The following is a 23,706-nucleotide window of genomic DNA, read 5'->3' as shown; positions in this document are numbered from 1 at the left end:
GGGTCTTTAATGATATTTCTATCCTAGTCACAGGGCACATGGAAACATAAAACGCCATTCTGTGTAATCAATACTCCTAGTAAAAGTTGGACTGAAAGTGAAGAGAAAAAAGTAAAACCTGTGTTCTGTGTCCTGGGACAGATTCTCATTGGTCTGATTGTTTGAACCCAAAATTCAAATCTCTCTCTTCTCCAGAGACCACTAAGAAGAGCTTGCTCATGAATGGATCCTATCAAGAGGAAAACACAATCCAGAGACAGATCTCTGGACTTATCATATGAATACCTGAAATTTTTAGTTACACAAGCCAGTAAAATTCATACTACAAAGTGGTTGGTTTTTGTCAAATGAGCTGAAAGAATTCAGACTGGGACTGGAAAAGTAACTCAGGCACATCTGATGCTAGTGTTCATATGGCTTGGCTTCCTCACATGGCCAATGAGGAGGTTGCAGTCATTTGCAGTACAGTGATACTAGGTTGGTATAGACAATTCCCTATTCTAGAGGCAAATAAGAAACTAGCAACAAGAGACTGGAGCAATAGCTGCTCTTCCAGACCCATGTGGCAGCTCACAACTATCTGTAATGCCTGTTCTAGAGGACTTGACACTCTTCTGCCCTCTGAGGGCACTGCATGAACATGGTGCACATACATGCAGGAAAAAAAAACAAACCCATGCATGTAATAGATGTGGAAAAAAGAGAAAGTAATAATACCCATTGCATATCATTATGTCATCTGCTTTCTATACTTTCTGTAGCTACCACGGTGATATCTATGGTTGTGAAATAAGTATATTTCCACGGCAGAAAGACATTTCCAATAGCAGGGCAATTTAGAGCAGTTATGTATGTACTTCAGGCTTTGGGGACCCATGATTTTTTGTTGTAACCACTCAAATATTGCTATAGTGAAAAATGGCCTGAGATATTATGTGAATTCATGAGGACATCTGTGTTCTAATTAAAACTTCCTTGGACCCTGAAATTTAATTTTCATGTGCCACAAGATAATAGTCTTTGACTTTTTCCTCAACCACTTCCATTCCCAGCTGTACAAAAAAAGGCAGTGTGTCACTCTGCTGAGGCACCACCTGCTTGGGGAGATGCTTGCAGGCCTGACATATTTCAGATTCTCCCTAGAACTCTTCTATTGTACTGTGTTTGAAGTACATTATGAAGTACATGAGGTAGGCTACCTTATAGCTAAAGGAAAGAGGTTAATTTTAGCACAGTTCTGGAGATCCACCGGTAGTGAAGGGATGGATCTAATGATGGCCTTCTTACTGGCAGGGTCATGAGGTTTACATGTGAGGTATGCAAGATGAGTCACAGGGAGCAAGCATGTATGCATGCATCTACTGGTCCCCCTCCCCTTCCTTGTCCCTCTCTTTTTTTTTTTTTTTTTTTTTTTTTTTCTTGAGACAGGGTCTCACTATGTAGCTTTGGCTGGTTTGGAACTCACTATGTAGACCAGGCTGGACTCGAAGTCACAGAAATCCACTTCTCTTTATATCCCAAGTGTTAGGATAGAAGGTGTGTGCTACCACACTTGGCTCAACTGTTCAACCTCGTAATACTTCATAAAGAGGGTTCAGCTTCATCTCGTGAACCCTTGGAGGACACATTGAAACAGTAACGTCTATTAACTGTATGATCCTGTGTGAGCCCCATCACCTCTCTGGGTTTCCCCACTTTTCACCTGCATCACAAAAGAGTGACAACATAGGATGGTCTCACAAGTCTCTTCAACTTTCAAGCAACTGAGGTCCTAGTATCTCACCCAGCATTCACTGAGCATGTGTTACATGATAGGCACTGTTTAAAAGTCTGGTGGCACAGCAGTGACAATGTTCTTTCTTGAAGTCAACATTAAACAGAGGACAGATATCCAATTATATAGAATGTTGGGTAGTGGTGAGTTAGTTCTATTTAGAAAATAAGAAGTCGAGAAGTGGAAAGTGGCAGGGATGTAATTTTGATGGGAGGCCAAGGACAGCCTCTTAATCACTGACACGTGAGGAGACAAACGAGCAGATGGCATAGCCTCAAGAGCATCTCAGGCAAAATCAGCAGCTAATGGACTCTCTCAGGAAGTTGTACCCAAACGAACAGGGAGGCCACTATGGCTGAGGATAATGACCAACAGTGGAAGAGGCCATACGGTAGACGGAAGTTAAGCGTAAGTCATTTGGGACCATATAAATCTATGGGTTTTATTCTAGATGTGATGGAAAGCCATCAGATGTTTATTATTTAAACTTTAAAAAGTCTTGCTATGGTGTACAGGGTCTCTATGTCTTTCTGGACTTAAATGGTTCTACTTCTGCCTCTCCAATAGCTATCTATGACTACAGATACATGCTACTATATATAGCTTGAGAATGACATTTCAAAAGAATTTTTTAAAAAAGGCTGTTGGGTCTTGTGACAAGATTTGTTAGTCCAGCTACTTAAAGTCTGAGGCACAAGTTCAAGTCCTACTTGGGTTATGAGACCCTTTCTCAAAACGAAAAAACAGGAAAGGGGCTAAGTATGTAGTTCAAAGATAAGAGCACTTGTCTAGTACATGCAAATTCCTGTGTTCAACTCCCTCAGTTCAAATCCTTTTGATGGGGGTAACTTTAGAGATGGGGGGGGGGGATTAGCAAGGCATTGCAATAGCTGTGACTAGAGCAAAAACAGACGTGTTGGGTGAATGGTAGTCAGAGCCAAGATGCGTTTGGAAGATGGACCAGATAGCAACAAGAAGACAAAAAAAAAAAAAAAAAAAAAAAAAAAAAAAGAAGAAGAAATCAAGGACAAATTTGTGGGGTTCAAAAATAGGAACACAGTGATTACACAACAGGAAATGTTTAACATTTAATTTATAAGGCAAGGATACCTTGTTCTTTTTTATACTAGTATAAAAACCAGAGATGGATGGATGGTTTTGGAAATTAGCTGCTCATTTTCATAAATAAGAGACAGGGTTGTAGAATGCATGGCTTCATCAAACCAGGGCTTTCCCGATCTACAACATGCTGTGTGCAATGTCTCCTCAGGTGACCCTTCCTCCAAACACTGAGGTGCCAAGCACAGACAACCAACATGTTAGAGTAACGCCATGTGTCTGAGGAAACGTAACACCTCCTGCCTTAGTAGTTCCATCAACCCTCCACTCCCACTTAAGTATTCCCATCAGTTCTCCACTCAAATAAGTCAAAATTAAAAGAGATGATTTTGACAAATAGCAACCAAAGAATAATTTCAAAGTACAGATGATCTCTTAATAGCCTGGGTTAACACCTGTAACTTGAAGCTTCTCATCAGACCCTTTCAGTATATTTACAATGTGCCCATTCATTCTGTGAAAACTTGTACTTAGAGAGAAGGAATGTTCGTGATACATGCAGGGACTTCAACCTCCCATTTTTCCTTTCAGTCACCCGTGCCAGGAGACCACTTAGTCCCCTTCCTCACCTTCAGTGGTAAGGCTAGGCAGGCAAAAGGATGAAGAGACTTGGCTCGTGGAGCCTTCTAGAGAGAAGGCACTTGTAAGTAGCACATCACATGGATAAGCTATTGGCCAATTTGAGTGGAAACCAGTCTACCAGAGAGCTGTGATCCAGGACGTGGATGAAAGACGTAAGACCACATAGATACTGTCTTGTGTTTATTCACATAGAGGGGTAAGAATTGGTACAAATCATAGACATTGTTTAAATACAAATAAATAGTTCTAGATTCTAAAGAAACAACTCTAGATAATCCTAAGTATTCTCTAGATTCCTATTAAAAATAGAAGGCTATTGGCATCAAATTCTACTCCACCACAACCTTTTGAGAACTTAAGAATGAAATGGTGAATTCTATATTCTAAGAAGTCACCAGACAAATGGGAGCCAGTGTTCCCACTTCCCTGAATGAGCTCCCAAGTGGAAGGAGAGTTTCCTGCATCACAGATACACACAACTGATAAATCTAGGACTTATTCAGTATCTAAAGGGAGCTAAAAAGACCGGCCTTGGGAAAAGCAGTAAGAATTCCTCTGAAGCAGTTCGGTGGATTCTGAAACCCCAGAGGTCAAGTCAAGTGTCTTAACCCCAGGAAGACTCGAGTCTCTACAACTCAAGTCATCATGGGTGGCACCTGTGGTGAGCGACAGTGATCTGCCCAGTGAAGAACAGTGCTGCTAATGAAACAGTCTGTCAGGCCTGGCACCAAAGCGATCAGCACTGAGCTCAAGAAGCACATTCCCAAGGCTGTTTATGTATGTCTCTCTTCTACCATATTCAGTATGTCCAAAGAGACAAAGATATCTGGAGAGAAGCATGTTGTCAGAATAACACTCATTTTTGAGCTGTGCAGTCTTTGGAAAGGACAGAAGCCGTGTGGTTGTTATGGCCGTGGTGCCTGAGCACTGGCTGCTGACTCCTGCTGCTCACTGCACTTCCCTTCTCAGGTGCAACAAACTCACTCAGCCGCTTCTGACAGCCCCATACGACTGGGAGAGAACGATGGTTGAGAGTGACCAATACAGTAAACTTTAGGTTTTCAAAGAAATTCTGCTTTTCTACTTAGATTGATCATGATACAATTCTAACTGGAACAATCTCATGCTATAAAACAATCTCATGCAGTAAGTGTATTAAAATCCAGGTTAGTAATAACATTTGGTATTATAGAAGGCAAGGTCATTCAGATTCAAAGCCATGATTGCCAAAGGATAAAAGCTGGACTTCCCAACAGAGTATCTGTTGTGGTATAAAATGTTAAATGTGATTCTACACTTTGTTGACATAAACAATTTTAAGACATCCACCCCATTTTCCTAATTGAGATTTGGAAATAATAAGCATAATTCTTAAACAGATTGCTACAACATTCACTCAAGGGATCAGTTGCTTTTTGCCAAGAATTCTTTTTAGTCCAACTGAAAGATTTCCACAGTACATTCTCAAAACAGTTCTAAAAATGGCTGAAAATGTCTCTCACTTCCCACCCTCACCCTTATTTTTTGTTTATGTTGAAGAGATGTGTACACATAAAAATGCTGAAAGTTTTTAGTGGATGTTAATAAATTTAGTTTCCTGATTTAAATAACAACTTTGTATGCTTATTTTTCTCTCTGGCACACTGTGTTTCTGGAGTTACAAATCCAAACAAAGCAGCCAACTAGAGCATCTCAGTGTTCAAATCATAGTTTGGACACATTCCTATTTATTCTGGATGATGCTCAATTCCACACACAGTTCAGGGAAGACACATCCATATGAATACCCAAACACATCATGTCACCGGCCCTAAGGAGAGACTGTGCTCTGTTGGTAGTACCATTCACATCTACAAAGTACAGAGGCGAAGGACTTCAGACGTGGAGGCCATTGGCTTCTGCTGCTCTGGTAAGTCAAGACCATCATCTTCGAGACTTCCAGGCTGTTCTAGAGTAAGGGGTAGTCCTTTTTTTATCAGGAGGTTTAAAGTAGGAATAAACAGGCGCTGCTGGGTACTCTGCATCAGGATTTTCTGCCATCATTTTCAGCTTTGCTTCAATGGCTTTTATCTTTGCAGTGACACTGGAAAAAGCACAGCAGAGGGTCAGAGTGGACCAAGGTACATTCAGAAAATGCTTGCCTCTCTCCCCTTCTTACGCTGATGTGCATTAGGGAAGCAACACAACATAAAATTACAAACATGAAATGAGAAAAATGAAGCCTGAAAACCATTTGTATTTTTATAATATAAGCCCAGGCACAGTTTTGCATGTCATATGCCCTTACATAGTCAGTCCTGAGACAGACTTTAGGCAGTATCTCAGTGCTTGTCAGAAAGTAAACAAAAGACAGGACTGACAATGGTGTTAAAGGTAGGCTCTAGTTCTTATTTTGCAAATGTTAAATGGCTTGTGAGTTAGAGTTGAGATGTGGATACAAACTGGCTCAAAGGCCCATGTTATTAACTAATACACACTACCATGCCTTTTCAACCACCGAGTAATATGATTATTATTATTTTTAGAGATTGGATCAAGTCTTTTTTCTGTTAAAAAAAAAAAAAACTTTTATGTCGATGTTTGGCCTGCATGTATGTTTGTGCCTAGTGCCCCCCAGAGTCTAGAAGAGTACATCAGATCCCCTAGAACTGGAGTTACAGATAGTTACAAGCCACCATGTAGGTGCTAGGAATCGAACCTACATTCTCTGGAAGAACAGCTACTGTTCTTAACCTCTGAACCATATCTACAGCCCTGAGTTTCTTTTTATTAACAAATAGGTTACAATGAGCCAAACAATCACCACTGTCAGGACTTTATTACTTCTAGCCCTCATAATAACCCAAGAAGGGTTACCTCAGGATTTTATGGAATAAATACAAAGGGGCATAAATGTGCCCAGGGCTCACAAGGCTAATAAACTGTGGGATTAAGATTCAACCTATTTCTTTGACAAAAAGTCTTTATTTTTCCCTGTGCATCAGAGATGAAGTTGTATAGCTCTGCAGACACAGAAAGGATGAAGTGAGGGATGCTGTGTAAGACATGAGGCATTTACTTCTGACTGGGGTCACTGCAGTCCCTGGACCAAAAGGCAAAGCACTCAAGGCAGTAATGTGCTGCCTCACACATTCCCCATTTCTCATTCTTGATGCTGTCAATAGTCTCTAGCTTGTAAGGAGTATCCACATGTTCTTCTAGAGATCTGCAAACAGCATATAGCAGTTGAGCATTACCATATTACTTTTGTGGGCAACCAATTAAAAACTAAGTCAACAAACATGGGAAAATGCAGATGCTTTCCCTGTAAGTATGTATCTAAACATTATGTGGACCACACAAATACATGCAATTTTTTGAAATTCAAGCTATCAGTAGAAGTAGCCCTACACTGTATTTCTAAGAGCATTACATTGTGTAACAAAGATGTACTTTGGTCTTTCTTCCATTAATGAGACAGTGAGACCTCAACCTGCATAAGTCATAGGGAAATACCCTCCTCTACTGAAGCACAGTTGTAAATAGAAAGATAAAGACTGAAAGACTCTTGATTTAAAAGTAGATGGCAAACACCAGGCTATGGTAAACAAGCTGCGAGTACAGAGGAAAGTTAAAGCCATGCTCACTGTAACAGGGAGATCATTGAGCCTAAGATAGAGAGTGGTAGAGGAGGAGAGATCTGAAAATCTCCATGGAGATCAACCTGACGGGACATGGATATGAGCTCTCAATGACTAAATAAATCACATTTGTTTTCTATGTAATTAATTTCAATCTCTGTGTGGTTCAGGGAGCAGCACTTGTAAGGAGAACATGTTTCCTTCCTGTCTAGTGTTCCATCCAAACAGGTATCACAGACTTTATAACCTTGCATTAGACTGAGTATAACTGTTGACTTCCGATCCATGGGTCTTCCCTCACACACCTTCTGCTCTCCTGAACAGGCTTTACTATGAATCTTGACATGTATAACCTGGGGGTATTTTGAAGTAGTAAGTCAAGGATGGTCTATCAGGCCTGTTTTAAAGTTCTGGTTCTCTGTTACTTTCCTACCAGCAGGGTTTCAGCAGTGATATTTCACTTTTCTAAACTTCGATTTTTCCACATGTGAAGTGTTTTTTATGGTATTAAAGTATGTACTCTAAATAAAGTACTTAGCATAGTTTTTGCTATAGAAAGTTCAATAGATCCTGACTATTGTTACTGTTATTGTTAAAAATTTTCCCTAAGCTACAGTGCAAAGAAAAAAAAAAAAACAAAAACCAACCAAACCCTGCACACCACTCACACACAACTGCTTCTGCTCAACCACCCACTGAACTCCCCTTCTCCTCTCAACTGTTAGTACCCCTGGATTGAATTAACTCCAAAAAAGAAGCTGACAATCCATACAAACTGGAACAAAACTATTATAGTTGCTGCAAGGATACAGAGAATAAAATGTCTGCAAACATAAGAGAGTCCATGGTCAGGGAGGAATTAGTATATAATGAAAACACCAGGGACCGAGGTCTCATTAGAATGCTTGTTTTCAGGGTTAAGGGCTGTGTGTGATTTATCTCACGGAGCAGTGCGTGACCATTCTTCAGTGAATGAATTCAATAAATGGTGGTACATTTATATCATGGTGGGGGAGTATAGAAAAAGAGGAAATATATACTGAACGTATATCTCAACACAACAGATCCGTGATTCTACTTTAGATTAAGAGCTTGTAGATTCACTACACTGTAAAGAAAGTATTTACAAATGGTCAGTGCCAGTCCTACAGATGTTGCCTTACCTGAGGTTAGACTGAGCAGGTTCAGTGCTTGAGGATGGCTCAAGACTGATGGGAAGGATCTTATCATTCTTGTTATGATCATATCTCTGAAAGTGAAAAAAGGGGTAAATTATTTCATCTAGGCAGAAACAAGCTCTGAGAGTACCACATAGGTTAAAACATGCTACCCCTATCCAGTTTATCACCAGCATATTTCTAGACAATCTTAAGCCTGTTTTATATTTAATATTAATGCAAAAATTTTGTCCTAGAAAAAAGTCAAGAAAAAGCTTCTATTTAGTCATTAGTCTTTCCCAGCTAAGAATTTTCATTGCTCAAATTCACAGATGGCACAAATGCACAGCAGGGCTGCCCTCTTACATTCTTAAAACTGCCATATAATGCCTCTTACAGTATTTGTTTTATTCAAAACACTTTAAAATTCTGTTAGATTCTGCAAAGTACCAAGCCTAATACTCAACTCTTAATAGGCCTGAGTGGAGAAGAGGAGTAGTAACAACGCTACTGAACAAGTAGCGGATACAGAAAACATTATATAGGAAAGGAGTTTAATTTGATGTCAGATAATTACATACTTGTGAAAAGTAAGTGTGGTACTGAAGAGCAATCACGATCTTTGGTCAGAAAGGAACCACGAGGTAGAGATTTCTCATGAAAGACAGGATAAAGGTGACTTCTCCTGATTGCCTCTTTATGAAATGCAGAATGGGAAACACAAGCCAGTTTGGCAAATAAGCCTTAGTTTTATTCTGAGTAAAAGCATTTGGTAACTCTGTCTTAGACAGCAAGGGTGCCTGTCCCATCATGACATGAGATGTGCACAGGTCTCACAGCTTATACAACCACTTCTCAGCAGGGATACACTGTTCAGATGTCAGTTTACTCTGAATTCTTATAAGGGGGAAGTGTGCTGGGAAGCAGGCAGCATGCCTCACATCAGAACCTGGGTTCATCTAGCTAAGAGTGGAAGCTCCAGCTCTGACAGCTGCAAATCTGTCTGCTGGCAGGTCTGCAGCAAGGGTTGTCTCCTGGAACTGTTAGAGTCCACATGTCTTACCACCTGTGTGCCAGCTGGAACAGAATTCCTTTTTGTTTGGTTGGTTTGGTTTTTTAAAACAGAGTTGCTTTGTGTAGTCCAAGGTGTCCTGGAATTTGCCCTATAGAGCAAGCTGGCCTCGAACTCACAGAAATCCACCTGCCTCTGCCTTCTAAGTGCTGGGATTAAAAGCGTATGCCACCACAGTCTGGCTAGAATACTTTAAAAAATGGCCACAGTTTTATAGTAAGTACCTCTCCCCAAGAGACCAACTATAAATGGACAGGGAAGTATGCCATTTTTCAAAGCCTAGAGACACACAAATCCTACAAAGTTCCACAAAGCCACACTTTAGTCATTCTCCCAACCTCTGCAGGAGACGAACTGTGGTGCTTTAAGCACAAAGAACCTACCCACTTCTCAAGAATTTAGAATAGCTGGGCAGTGGTGGCACATGCCTTTAATCCTAGCACTTGAGAGGCAGAGGCAGGTGGATTTCTGAGTTTGAGGTTAGCCTGGTCTACAGAGTGAGTTCCAAGACAGTCACGGCTATACAGAGAAACCCTGTCTCGAAAAACCAAAAAAAAAAAAAAAAAAAAAAAAAAAGAGTTTAGCATAAACACACACAAACTCTTCTTAGAGATGTGAGGGTGGGAAAAGTCTTCTAATGTTTACAGTGATGAGTTTTAAAAACAGATTTATCCCCCCTCCCAAGAACAATTCTCATTAAAAAAACCAAAAGACAGAGGTCTCAGTATACACATCAGTCATGTGCAAAAATCAATCAAAGCAGGACCTGTGAGCATGTGCAGAGGAACAATGAAGGAACTTACTTCCTCTCGAGAAGCTTTCAAAAGAAAAGTCTGGCAAGACACATGGTAAATGCCAGCACAGGAGAGCAAAGCATGGCAGTGGCAAAGATAGGCTGGATGGAATGGAGACCTGGGGGCTCTTCAGAGACTCAGCCAGGATGAGGTGGTCTGCTGTCTGTCTCTCTCAGACTTACCTTGACTTGAGCGTGGGCCCACCGTACAACCAGCTTCTTAGACAGTGCCAGCTTGCCATTGAGACACTGGATGGCTTGTTCTGCTTCCTATCCAAGACAGGACAAGAGTCAGTCAGAAACTCAAACGCGTATTAGTTATCTCTATTTTCATAGGGCCTCAGTAAGTTTCGATGGGTTTCTAGCCAAATTGTTTTTGGTAACTTGGCTTATAATTTCAAATGGTAGAACAACAATAACATCTCAAATTATAGAAATGAAATTTCAAATCCTCTGTCATTTTTTGGCAGTACAGTGTTTGGCAGGAAGTTTCTGCATTTGTCAGCTGTAAAATATGGTGACTACTACTTGTTCCGTGGGGTGGCTGTGAGTTTTCAGAGGGTATGAAAAGCAGGAGGCACAGAGGATGCACTTCCTGTGTGAACTGACAGCACTGTCCTCTCAGGTGCTATCTTTCTACACACATGCTTTCACTGGAGTGCACACTACATCACAGGAGGCACAGAGGATGCACTTCCTCTGTGAACTGACAGCACTGTCCTCTCAGGTGCTATCTTTCTACACACATGCTTTCACTGGTGTGCACACTACATCACGAACCTGTGCTCACTCAGGAGCTATGGAGCCATATCCTTGACTATAACTTCAAGGATAAGAAAGAAATCAGGCTAGAAAAAGCAGGGCTAATCTAGAGACTGAGCAAGGTATCTGTGTGAGTCAACCTATGCACCTGGTTTTCAGAGCACAAACTCTCCTGATCCTTTCCTGGTCAGAAAGAGCAGCAACAAGGTTAAAAAGAATGCCTAAAGCTTGAGAAGTCACTTCAGCAAACCTGGCTGTACTTTCCCATCCTGACAAACCATTGGCATCCATGAGGCATTCAACTAAGTGTGACTCAAGTGTAGTAGGGTGACGAGGCCCAAAGGGAGGACCGTTACCAACAGGGAGTGTTGAGGCTGAGGCATAATACAAATAAGCACAGCACTCTGGTATCAGCAGTGAGTTTCTAGCACTCAGCAGCCATCTATAGACATTCACTCACTACCCACTGTGTAGCAGGCATGGGCTATTCACAGGCTGTAAGAATGCCCCACCATAGCATACAGAGTGCTAGACAGGACATATGCTTTTTCATTTGCGGAATTACAGTGTTCTTAATGTTCTCTTAGCTCTAAAGTATCAGCAGCAGTAGAGGCCAACAGAGATAAACATTCTAAAAGAACAACTGCCATCTCTGTACATAGTTTCAAAGTTCACAAATTTAATACTAGATGCCAACAGTGCTGTCACATTTATACTTACGTATCCTCATAGTCTCCTCAAATTGCAAAAGAGAACCTCTTATTTTTCTCTATTTTTAGATAAAACTGAGGCCAAAAGAAGCTTGATCAAAGTTAAAAAAAAAAAAAGTAAAATAAAAAATACTGGAATATAAAGTATGTTTTGTGACTACTGAGTCCAGGGTTTTTAAATAAACAAGTGTCCCTACCATGACCTCTGTTTTTAGTTGTCAGCAAGAATCCTCATCACTCTATCAAGGAAAAACACTTAAAAATGGTTATCATATGAACATCCTTTAATTGCTTCCAAAAAGGAGTGGACAATTAAAGTAATAACATTTCATTTGTTGCTCATGATATCTGCAAAAAGTTAGAGGAAATAGAAACCTTTGAGCACTGCTGAGGATAAATGATAACCTTGTACAGTCTTAGAACTCTCTGATACATCACTTCTTGTACGAATTCTGGCAGCTCTATCTTTTTTTCCTTACTATGTCATCCAGGCTGCCCTCCAACTTTCAATCTTCTAGCCTCAGTCTCCCCAGGGCTAGATTTACAGTCATGTACAACCATGCCCAGCTGTGGCGACTACATTGAGGAAAATTATGCCTTTGCCCTTTTTTGTTTTGTTTTTTTTGAGACAGGGTTTCTCCATGTAGCTCTGGCTGTCCTGGAACTCACTCTATAGACCAGACTGGCCTTAGACTCAGAGATCCACCTGGCTCTGCTTCCTGAGCACTGAGATAAAGCTCACCACTATGCCTGGTTAAAAGTGATGTCTTTTGGTGATGCCATTCACTCTACATAGTGAGAGCTATAATGACACCTTCTCTATAATGTTTATACAGTCAGTCACTGCTGGTAATTCAAATAACTATCAATTGGGGTTCATGTAACATAAACCCATATAATATTATGCAGTCTCCAGAACTTAGGATTTTTTTTTTCTTTTTGTGAGACAGAGCCTCACTAGGACTGGAACTTACTATATAAGACCAGGCTGGCTTCAAATTCAGAGATCCCACCTGCATCTGCTTCCCGAGTGCTGGGATTCCAAGTGTCACCATCCCATGCAGCACCTGATGCTTACTTTTGAACTATACTCTAAGACACATGTGAAACGTACAAATCTGTGATACAGATTGCTGAAGATCAGCATGTGTTATTGAGCAGGGTTATCTCAGTGGTACTTATTTAGCTAGCATGTATTAAACCCTGGGTTCAGACAGGCATGATGGAGCATGGCTTTAATCCCAGCACTGAGGGAGGCAGAAGCAGGAATTCTGTGAATTCCCCACTCTGTGAGGGATTACATAGTGAGGTTGTCTCAAAAAGAAAAAAAAAAAAGAGCAGACATACTGGCCTTGGGTTTAATCTCAACATCACACAAATAAAATTTGCACACAACGTTTGAGACTGAGATACACAATTTGTATATGTGTATATAAATTACATATGCACATGAGTAGTGTGTGTGAGCCCATGCATGTGCACCTGTAGTGTTAAGGCCAATGTTGAATGCACTCCTCCACTGCTTATCACCTTGGTTTTTTTGTGGCAGAGTCTCACTGAATCTGTAACTCAAGAGACTGTATTCTCTTGAACTCAGGGAGAGGATGTTTGTGCAAGCTGTACTACTTAAATTCACTGTTGAAGGACGCAGCCTTTAACTCAGTGTGAGGCACACAGAGAATAACCAGACGTGACTCCTGCCCATGCAGTCTGGTGGTCAAGAGATACAGAATGTGATGATGACAGAGTGCAGACTAGAAGAGGCAGAGGGAGTTCAATTACCTGTTTAGTTTCAAAGTTAACGAAACAGTACCCTCGAGGCTGGCCCTCCAAAGCACCCGACTTGTGGAAGAGGAAGTCAAACTGTTTCACCTTGCCAAACTTCTGGAGGAGCTTGAGGAGGTGGTATCTGTGGAGACAGAAGAGCCTTGAGTTAACTCAGCGAATGCTGCTGGCTGCTCAGCCTCAAATGAAAAATAAAAGAGGGAGGTAATTTACCTCAGGCAGAAAAGTTCCCTAGCCAATGCCCTATACTTTCCTCCGAACTGCTGTTAGTTTATTTGAGAAACAAGACTGTTTGTGCTATTTGGAATGGGAACTAGAATAGTCATGCCTATGCATCTGTCCAACACAAAATAGCAAACAACAAAACCACACCTAACAAACAGCTGTCTGGCACAAAAGCACTGTTTGTTTTTCTTTTGGAGAAAAACTCAAAAATCGTGTCAATCTATTTATTTTTTAATTTCTTGGCAATGAAATAGCTTTTATGAGTATGTGTAACTTCATCAGAAACACACACACACACATCCCAAACACACACATCCAAACCTGCCCTGTATCAAAAATAAACAAAGTTGCAAAACCATCCCTCTTCACACATACAACAGCCAGTCCTAAAACAGCTCTCTATTACACTCTGTATCTATTAGACTCTGTAGCCAATCATTAACCACAAACTGAGAAGGACTCTGCTAGGATCCAAACCACAGTTAGTGGCACCTCCACAGGACTTAAAATGTGCCTGGAAATTAGGACAACGTGGAAGCCAAACAAGTCTGAGGCTGCTCTCACCACGTAGGGAACACTGGCCAGCTCTGTGAATCCGCCAACCTCAGTTTCCGTAATAGAGTATATACTCTGGGGTATGGTCAAATAAGAGTCAAGGAAGGAATTTATTCCCAGCAGAGGTTCACCCAAGCTATTGCTTTGCCATTCTGCTTATCCCTTTCTTCTGGACTCCACTCGTAACACTCATTGGTTTCTATAAGGCTTTTGAGTTGCTCGGACAGATGTGGCCTTAGCAGGTTGCTGTGTCCGATATCATCATTCTGACTTCCTGTCATCCGATGCAAGGGTGAGACAAACCAACAGTTCTCCCATTTCCTTTTCCCCTGGCCTTCCTCCTGGCATCCTCTAAGCTATTCAAATAGAGTCAAGGCTTTCTCTAAACAATGCTGTCTCTTTGATACTAAAAAGGTATCAGCCCACATGCTAAATGTGTTACTACTCGGAATTCTACCTCATAGGGAGTCAGGAAAGTCCTCACAGGCACATTTATATTCACATTGTTTTCTAGGAGAAACACACCAAAAAGTATATTCTTGAGCAAGGTCCCCTTTGAGAAGCATAGATAGGAAATATATCACATGTTGCACTAAATCTGACACTAATGTGTATCAATAAGCAAGTCCATCATCGTTAATTAGGTATCTGATATCACTGTAGGAAAGATCCAATACAGATCTAGAACTGGGATAGGATGAAAGGTTCCCAAGCCCCACTGTGGATAGTAATCTGGTTCTTGAACTAGTTTTGAAATGGTAAACAACCACAACCTGGTACTTAAATACTCTCTCTCTCATCAGGAGACCTCAATTACCCAATGAGAGTGCAGGACTCTTGGGGAGAATTGGGAGACACCTCAAACCTCTGTTCTTGATTATCTGGACAGGATTATAGCAAGGCTGTCTCCTATACAGGCTTTAATTCATAGTCGCACCTGCTCTTACTACACCCATTCAAACCTTCGCACCATGTCAATGCCACAAAATGGTGGGTCAAATCCATTTAAAACAAAACAAAACTTAAGGCTACCACGGCACAGCTATCTTCTCATTAGCTCTGTTCTGCTAAATAGCAGGAAGGTAACGCGATTGGCATTTCCTAGGAAATGAATTTTAATTTACTCAGGAAAAAAATACCAACAGATTATTCATTGTAAAGCTAACAAACACATGCTGCCTGAGAAGTGTGACCTTAAGATTCCAGGAACATCTGCTTAAGTCTGTGTCTTTCAACTTCTCTAAGATTTCTTTTCTTGTTTGATAATTTCTTGAAATTATCGGAACACTGAAACAAAAGGAATGAAATGTTTACTACTTTGCTTCCTGGAGATGGGGACTGCAGGCTTAGATAGTGAAAAAAGCCTGAAGGCTCTTGCTTCCACATCTGCAAGTACTTTCATCTGCTGCTGGAGTATGGGAGCTCAGTCCTCATCAGCCGGCTTGCTTCCCTTAATGAAACGTGCACCCTGCTGCCTTCGGGAGAGAGAATTGCATACTTGGTTCCCTCCCCCCACCCCACTTCTGTAACCCAATCAGTGCTTTCTTCTTCTAATGAGTCATTAAAGTAGCCTTCCTGCCTGGTGGCACAGAAGCAGTCACCTGTACAAATGCTAAAACAGATACCTACTATGTGCCCCTACCTGTCTTCTAGATCCTCAATGCTGGTTAGAGGAGAAAAAAAATGCATAATCCCAAAGGGGTTGGGGGGGGTAGTGGCAGAGGGGAGTGTAGGAAAGCCAGAGAAAGGGGGCCATCGGAATGCAGTGTTAGTATGAGTGAGCACCATGCAATGAGAAAAGTCTTGAAGAGCGTAGAGAGGAGGGGCAGTCATGAGCAAAGTGTAGACAGGGCATTTTGCTTTGAGGTTACAGGAAACAGAGAGCCAATGAAATGACTTTTAGGATTTTTTTGTGTTTTTTACTTAATATATAGTGTTTTTAGATAAAATTTTCTTTATAGTGTATAAAAATTACTATGCGGAGAATCTATTTGTCCTGTGCTATACACCTTACTAAATGTTTTATTGTTTTAGACTTAAGTAAGCAAACAGCAAACATCATTTCATGCAAACCACTGATTATGAAAGAAGAACATGGAACGGGCTGAGAGAGAACATAAGCACGCTGCTGCTACAGGCTTGTGCGTCTACTTCCAGTGAGTCCTGGTTTACTCAGCTAATCCCCAAAGGTCAGCACCAGAAGGACACTTGCACCTGCTGGCTCTCAACTTCTTGGTCTTTAAGTCGACTCTCTGTGCTGCATACTGACCTTTTCACCACTACTCTACGGTCAGGAGGCACTTGAGCTGTTTCCATTCCCCAGGGAAGACCTCTCTGGGGCTGAGACTGAGTTTGAGCCCTAGTGTTATAAAACAAAATAGCAATACCCTTCAGAATCAGCTTTCCTCTCCAGTCTTCTTCAATCCCACTTTTCACATCTCAGATTCACCCACCAATCTCCAAGTTCACTGTCCTATCTGTGTGGCAGTGGCAACAGGTATCTGCCAACTAACGTGCACCCTGTCTTGGCCCTTCTAATCTACCTTGCATGTGTGCAGCTGAATACCCTGCTAAACATTATTGCTTCGGTATCAGGTTCTTGTTAAAATGCTTCGGTACTTCTACATGAACTTCAACTTGTCTGAATACAGGTTAAAGAGCCCATCTTCACCTGACAGTATTCTACCTACCCAACTGCCTTCATTACCATTTACTACTCATCCTTGCCTTAAGCCAAATGGTCCTTTTGGATCTGTTTATACGGAGCCTTCTTAACCCTGACTTACATACATACATTCATGGTTTCCCCTCTGCTTAGAAGGCACTATTAAAATTTCTACTGATATTCTCTCTCACTTACATACAATGCATGTTACTTTCTTATTTTATAGAGCTCATTTAATATTTGAATAAGAAAGCCAGCACTAAGTACAGAATGTCAATCAACATCTAAAATACTAACCTTTTGGTTTCCCTGCTGAGATTTAAAGGTAATGTTCTAAGCTTATAGTCCAGGTCTCACAGTCATTTAGAAGTTTCCACATGTTTAAACTCAAAACAGGATGCTTTAGGTCATGATTATTCAGTTACCCTGACTACCAGAACATCTGAATAAAGGTACAGTTAACTAGGAGGAAGAAACTAGATCTATCATAAACTGCTTTGTAAATTGAGCCAACTCGTGTAAACTTTCCTTTTCCTATAAAGAATGGCTAATCTGTTCCACTCACCTAGGCTGTTATGAGGTAAAATAAGAGGACTTCATAGAGAGTTGAGAGGAAATGTTTCGGTTATTCAGTTGAACATTCTCATTTTACAAACCCATGAGTTACAAAGTAGTTGAGGAATTAGAACACAGTGGGAATTAGTGAGATTTAGGCTTGACTACTGCTGTAGGAGCAAGTGCCCACCACTTCCGCAAGATATACATAGTCACGTGAATGCCTCTGGCATACAGCATAGTCGTGAAACAGTAAGCAATGATAAGACACTAAGTTCACAAAAGCTCAGTCTTACAATATAGCAATATTTGGGAGTGGCTGTGTTTTAATTATTCATGTAGGTTCAGATATCTAACACAGAAGAACAGGATCCAAGAGTTTACGTAGCTGAACTATGTGTAAGGAATCATCATGATCGCAAACAGCATAATGTTTGAGTGCCAGACTGTCATATTCTTGAAAAGAGACTGAAGGATGTCCTTGTATAACTTAGGGAGAACCCAGATTAATAACCAAAAGACACAGATACACGCAGATCAACCAGAACTAATGACAAAATAAACGTGGGGAAAATGAATGGCAGACTGCATTGTTCAAAGGCTGTTTGAAAAACTACCATCAAGGTTGGACATTGCCTACTGGTTCAGACTGGATGTTCTTCCAGAGGACCTGGATTTCACTCCCAGCACATGGTGGCTCATGACCATCTGTAACTTTATTTTCTCCAGAAGATTTGATGCTCTCTTCTGCTTTCCCAGGGAACTAGACATACATGTGGTGCACCAGATATATATGCAGCCAAAAAAAAAAGCTGTGTGTATAAAATAACAAAAGCAAAAAACCCCCCTACAATTATATCAGATACCCTTATAATGAGTCCTGACTGTTTCCTGAAAGAAGCAAGAGAATGTTGTTAAAAGACAAACACTCAAAGCAACTTCTGAAAGACATTAAGAAATAAGGCTAAGGAGCTGGGATACAGGCATATGAAAGAGAAGGATGGATCTGATGAAGAGGAAATAGCAGGAAGCGGCAGCAGTTTGGTTGGTAAGCTTAATTAGAAAAACTGGAAGACATTCTGCAAACTTCCTTTGCGAGTCATCAGAAGATCAGAGGTTTGGATTCGACTGACAACACAATAGCACGTGTTCATACTCCTTCAATGCTGGGGAGTGACTATGCTAATTACTTGACTAGGTTGACTATTTTCTGCACTTTGAGGATCTAAAAGTTCAGGTATTTGAGCAACTTGAAGGAACTAATGTTTCCACAAGACTCATGTAAAGAGCCATTAAGCTTTCAGGTGAACGCCGTAAGCTTTGATTGGCAGCTGTTTTTGAAAATAAATGATGCAACAAATCAGTTTGTTTGAGAGACAAGGTAAGGAAATCATAGAAGGAAAATGGAGAAAATTGTTTTGACAATACAGAAATAGGGATACTACAGGCACAGCACAGCACTTTCAGCCTGACATACAGTTGGTATCTGCCTTTGACTCAAAACATGGGAAAGTCTTAATCCAACCAATGTTCCTGCTAAAGATATAATTCAGAAACATACTCATGCTCATTCTGACATTAGCCCCAGGGCAGATGCTCTGTGAACCCGTGACAAGAAGCAGGACAGGAGCAGCCCAGGAGCCTCATCACAGAGAAATATAGCCAACACAAGCGACATGGTTTCCACACTTTTAGATTTCCATTTAGACAAGGAGTGGTGGGAATGGAAACCACTCTGGGGAACATCCCCTTATAGCCTGCATTTTAGATGATGGAAAAACTGACATGAAGAGAGGATGTTAATAAATACAGTCCACATTCCAGTGTTCCCATGACCACAGTAACATGACATGGAAACAACATATCTTCAGTAGCACTGTAATTTATACCCAATGATATCTACATTTATCCGATTTGAGCCTGTGCAGGTTTAAGAGCAAAATTCTGTGTTGTGACATAAAATTACATCTCTTTTCCTCTTTCCTAACCTCAATCCTTAAATATACCTCATCTCATCTCAGACTCAAATGAGAGGGTTCCTTTCTCATAGCCTTGTGTTTACTTAGTCCTACTCTAGAAATAATTCCAGGACTGCTGGTTTATTCCATGATTGGTTTAAGTACTGATTCCACGTAGACAGTCTACTCACCCCTCACTATTCTGCCACCAGCCAGCACCAGCATCCTCACCCCTCCTGCCCCCATGGACCTAGCAATTCTCTGCCAAGACATTCCTTTTCAGTGTAATGGGTCTGATGGAACAAGTGGGAACCTGAATTCAATTAGTAATGTAATCTTGGGCAAGGTAATTCTGCCTCTTAGAGCCTCATTTCCTTCATTGTAGAGAGAGTTGATGGTGTCAGAGGTCCCCAAGTGATCACGACCCATGGAACCTGTCTAAACTGCTCAGCATGGTGTTGGGCACCCAACAGGTGCTCCGGTCACTTAGTAAATGAGTGACGACCATAGGCATGAGGATGACTCTAAGATCTCTTCCCACTCACTGTCGATGGTTCTGTGGCTGCTCATTGCCATCAGTCAAGTGGGGTCCATACGTTTATTCTTAAAGATCCCAAGACTATTTCTTGTTCCTCCATTTTGGAGACAAAATATGCCTCAGGTTGGTTCTACAACAGTTCTCTAGAAATGCAGGGAACAGAGTTGAACAGTTGGCAAAGAGTCCCACTCTTTGTTGACTAGGAAGAAAGAGGCTTATGCTTGAAGGAAACCAAAGTTGGGTCCTCACAGTTGTATGAAAAATGGTAACAGGCTAAGAACAGCATCATGTCCCCTTTAGAGAAAAATTCCAACACAAATGAAGGGATCAAGATGATGCTACTGCTCTGAAAAGTCTCCTGGGCATCCACAGCAGATACCGAATCTCTCCGCACACGTCAACTGGACTTACTCTGTGATCTTGGGATCCAGGTTGCCAATCCATAATCGGTGTCCTTCTTGTAGAGAGCCCTCTGAAAGGATGGATGCATTCTCCAGGGGAAGAGTTTTAGTTTCTGCTTCCATCAATCTCTAAGAAATACTAAAGGCAATGTGAACCTTCAGGCAAGAGAATAAAACAATTTTGTGTGAACATGAGACTTCACATGCAATCCAAATATATATCCAAGGAAGGCATGTTCTCTGGGCAGTCTTTCAAAGGTCTGTGATTCCCCAACTGGGGCCCTGGGCCAGTTCCCTTAGGACGGCCCTTCTGGCAGCCAGTTACCTTTTAGGATAAAGAGGTAATGTTGTGTGGAGAGTCTTAGGTCTTCCTGACTGATGCAGGAGGCCAGAGGCTCTATCACCACATAACAGTCAGGGAGAAAAAAAAAAAAGGAGACAGTCTTGATGGCGTTTAAGGGAACAGGCATGGAAGAACAGCTTATGTTCCTGTTCTTCTTGGAGCAATACAAGTAAAGGGAGGAGGTAGCACAAAAACAGGAGCACACATTCTGCAGTTAGGGCTGGATTTGAAAGCAGGCTGTGTGACTTAGTTAATTATCTCAAATTTATAAGCCTCAATTTCCTCAAATGTAAAATTAGAGGGAACTATTCTTATTTTACAGAACAGTTGTGAAGATTACATACATTAAAAAAAATCACTGTATTTAACAACAGTAAGTAGTCAATATATATTTGCTATTGATCAAGTTTTCTGTTTTGGCAATAACAAGAGATCATTCACCTTAGTTATTACAGTTCCCCATCTGTTTTCTTTGTGTAACCTTCCCAAGTCATTTAGCAACTCTTCAGTTTAGTTCCCTTATGAGGACAGTATCTCATTAAGGTACATAGCTCTGCCAAGTTCTACTCCTAAAGCCTTTAGAACCAGGCTCCTCAGAAATAGTCAAGACTGATAAATTATTGCTAGTCTTCATTCCTGAAGCATCTTACCTCACAGAAAGGAGAATAAGAATTGTGATGGAGGCGGTAATGGAAAGAGCAAAAAGCCTGGAGCCAGAAGACTCTGTTTCCAATTGTTTCATTTCCACTGGAAGTTATTCCTCTTGGTACCTAACTTTCCTTGTTCTTATGTACTTTATTATCCTGGGGTAGAGGAGCGGGCTGTGCTATCATGCAGCTCAGGCAGCAGTCAGAAGACAACTTTCAAGAGTGGATTCTCTCTTTATTCGCTTTTACTTGGGCCCTAGGGATTGAACTCAGGCTGTTTGGGTTAAATGGGGAGCACTTTTACTGGCTAAGCCATCTTGCTGGCCCAGTTTCTTTATGTTTCAAAGTAAACTCTGAGGGGCTGGAGAGCTGACTCAGCAGTTAAGAGGCCATGTTGCTCTTGCAGAGGACCCAGGAGTTCAGTTCCCAGCAGCCACTTGGTGGTTCACCACCTTCAGTTCTAGGAGATGAAACAACTTCTTCTGACTTTTGCAGTTACTGCATATATGTTCTGCACATACATAGATGCAGGCAAAAGGCTCACAGAGTAAATAAACCTAGAAGATCTGTAAAGATAAACCCTGCTTTTCTTATTAAAGTTGCTGCAAAAAAATGAGTTTATAGATGAAAAATGAGATTTTAGTAAATATACAATATGATAAAGAAAAGATAAAGGGACAGGGAAGATAGTTGCCTATACCAGACTACAGACCTTCCTGCTAGAAAAACAACAAAGACAAAAACAAAACAACAACAACAACAAAAACCCAAACCAAAACATGTATCTTCTGTATCTAGAAGTGCTTCAAGCTCAGCCTTGTACAAAATACTCCCCATTCTCAGAGATTTTTGAAAGGGAGAGAGATAAATTTAAAAAGAAAAAAAAGGCAAAATATTGAGGTAATTAATGACAGACACTGAGACAGGTACTATCACTTAACAACTCCAGTTTAGTTCCCTTATGAGGACAGTACCTCACTGAGGTATGTAGCTTGGCCAAGTTCTACTCCTAGAGCCTTTAGAACCATGCTGAGGACTCATGCAACACTGAGGAGGGCCATGTGACTGGGGGCTGCACTACTTTAGACTGAGAAAGCTGGATTTGAATGCTAGAACTTTTGATGTTCTCATGTCTAAAAGCAACTGTAACACCAAAAAGATACTTAAAAACGCCAGAGGCTATGTTTCAATAGGAAGAATACAAGACATGAGGCTAGAGAGACCCAGACTCGAAATCGACTTTTCCAATTACTGTGCCTCCAGTAACCCCTTAGGTATCTTCCTCACATTCTCTGCCCCTGCCACTTTCCCCCCTTCCCGTATAATGTGAATACAATGAGTTATTTACTTTTTGCCTATGTCTCTAAAATGATAAAAGCTCTCACAGCATAGGGCCTTGATCATGGTTCGATGCCCAGTATATAGAACACTGCCTGGTTCAAAGTTGGTACTATTTTCTGAGAATGAATGAAACAAGGTCAATACTCTTCTTTCCAGAGAGGGAGACAATTATTCCTGCATCACGTGGTCATTTTAAATAAGAATATACTTGTGACAGCTCGGCCCATGAATATTTGAGAAACAGTAAAGTCTAATAAGTTAGTATGTGACTATCAAGTCTTTTGGGGGGAGGGGTTGCAAAGGCGACAACTCCTTGGAGTAACAAGTTCACAAAATGCCAATCTACTCCTCCCAGCTGAGCTGTATCAACTCTAGAAGTCAGGAGGGGACTGGGGTCGCTTATTCCTACACAGTAACCACGGGGTCAGGCCAACAACCAGGGTTTCCCGATTCCTGGCAGCGAAGTCACTAAAGGGATTGTTATTTCCGGCCAGAGACAGGACAATCCGGGGCGGGGCCTAGAAGCCTGCGGGTGAGGGCAGTCTTCGCCAAGGCCTCGCGGCCAGGATGGCGCTGAGCTTCAGGTACTCACCCGCTAGCTTCGGAGCTGTGCCCTCAGCTCATGCCCCGAAAGCAATCTCCGACGCTGGGGTCCGAGCCAGGGACGTGAGGTTGCCTCTGCCGAAACACCTCTCGCCGCCCGGCCGCCCGTGATGCGCTACGCCTGCGCCGCCGCGCCGGCCCGTGACGTCATGACGCCCGTCCCTCCGCCTCCGCTGTGCCGCGTGTGTTTCTCTATAATCCCGGCTGTAGCTGGTGAGTGGCCTCGAGGGGGGCTCTCAAGGAGTGGGCGGGATCTAGGTGCCGGTGACACGTTTTCTAGGACCTCGGAGGGACCTCGTGGGGCTAGGACACCATCCGTGACTGGTTCAGCAGAGTTCGGCTCGACCTTAAGGCCGGGGGCGGGACTTCTATGCTCTCAAGGGTGGGGCGGGGCTCGTGTCACTCAGGGGACATTTAGAGCCTTGCCCGGGAACTTGGTAAATAGTTCCTGATGTTTAAGACGTCACCTGACAGGAATAATGCCCTTTCCAAACAGCCCTA

At 41.7% G+C, this 23,706-nt stretch overlaps 2 protein-coding genes across 3 annotated transcripts in view; one reads left to right on the top strand and one right to left on the bottom strand.

Moving 5' to 3' along the window:
* Nucleotides 1-3,638: 3,638 nt before the first annotated feature.
* Nucleotides 3,639-23,423, bottom strand: Rbm18 (RNA binding motif protein 18). Of its 2 annotated transcripts, none has more exons than XM_028754664.1 (6): nucleotides 23,195-23,423; nucleotides 20,282-20,410; nucleotides 13,372-13,498; nucleotides 10,301-10,387; nucleotides 8,259-8,344; nucleotides 3,639-5,558 (listed from the first exon to the last, which is right to left on the bottom strand). In XM_028754664.1, exons 2-6 carry the CDS (start codon nucleotides 20,392-20,394, stop codon nucleotides 5,399-5,401), a joined length of 573 nt encoding a protein of 190 aa, XP_028610497.1. In that variant the 5' UTR covers nucleotides 20,395-20,410; nucleotides 23,195-23,423; the 3' UTR covers nucleotides 3,639-5,398. The 2 variants fall into 2 exon arrangements, with proteins under 2 accessions (XP_028610497.1, XP_028610496.1); XM_028754663.1 differs by having other exon boundaries at nucleotides 20,282-20,427; nucleotides 23,195-23,311.
* The window catches only part of Mrrf (mitochondrial ribosome recycling factor), a 54,501-nt gene continuing 53,905 nt past the window's right edge, over nucleotides 23,111-23,706 (top strand). Inside the window, exon 1 of the mRNA XM_028754659.1 lies at nucleotides 23,111-23,418. The gene's annotated coding sequence lies outside the window, so the exon portion shown is untranslated. The remainder of the gene's footprint in view (nucleotides 23,419-23,706) is intronic.

The sequence above is a fragment of the Grammomys surdaster genome, unplaced genomic scaffold, assembly GCF_004785775.1.
Source record: "Grammomys surdaster isolate TR1022 unplaced genomic scaffold, NIH_TR_1.0 126035, whole genome shotgun sequence".
In the NCBI taxonomy this organism is placed as follows: Eukaryota; Metazoa; Chordata; class Mammalia; order Rodentia; family Muridae; genus Grammomys; species Grammomys surdaster.
The sequence above is the reverse complement of the archived record's forward strand: the minus strand, read 5'-3'. Positions and strand labels throughout refer to the sequence as shown.

What these genes read in the sequence shown, in the direction of transcription:
- Rbm18 (XM_028754664.1), bottom strand. Translation starts at nt 20,394, where the DNA reads ATGGAAGCAGAAACTAAAACTCTTCCCCTGGAGAATGCATCCATCCTT. An exon ending in CTGGATCCCAAGATCACAGA is followed by an intron (nt 13,499 to 20,281) that starts GTAAGTCCAGTT and finishes CTGTCTCCACAG; the next exon opens with ATACCACCTCCTCAAGCTCC. An exon ending in CCTGCTCAGTCTAACCTCAG is followed by an intron (nt 5,559 to 8,258) that starts GTAAGGCAACAT and finishes TGCTTTTTCCAG; the next exon opens with TGTCACTGCAAAGATAAAAG.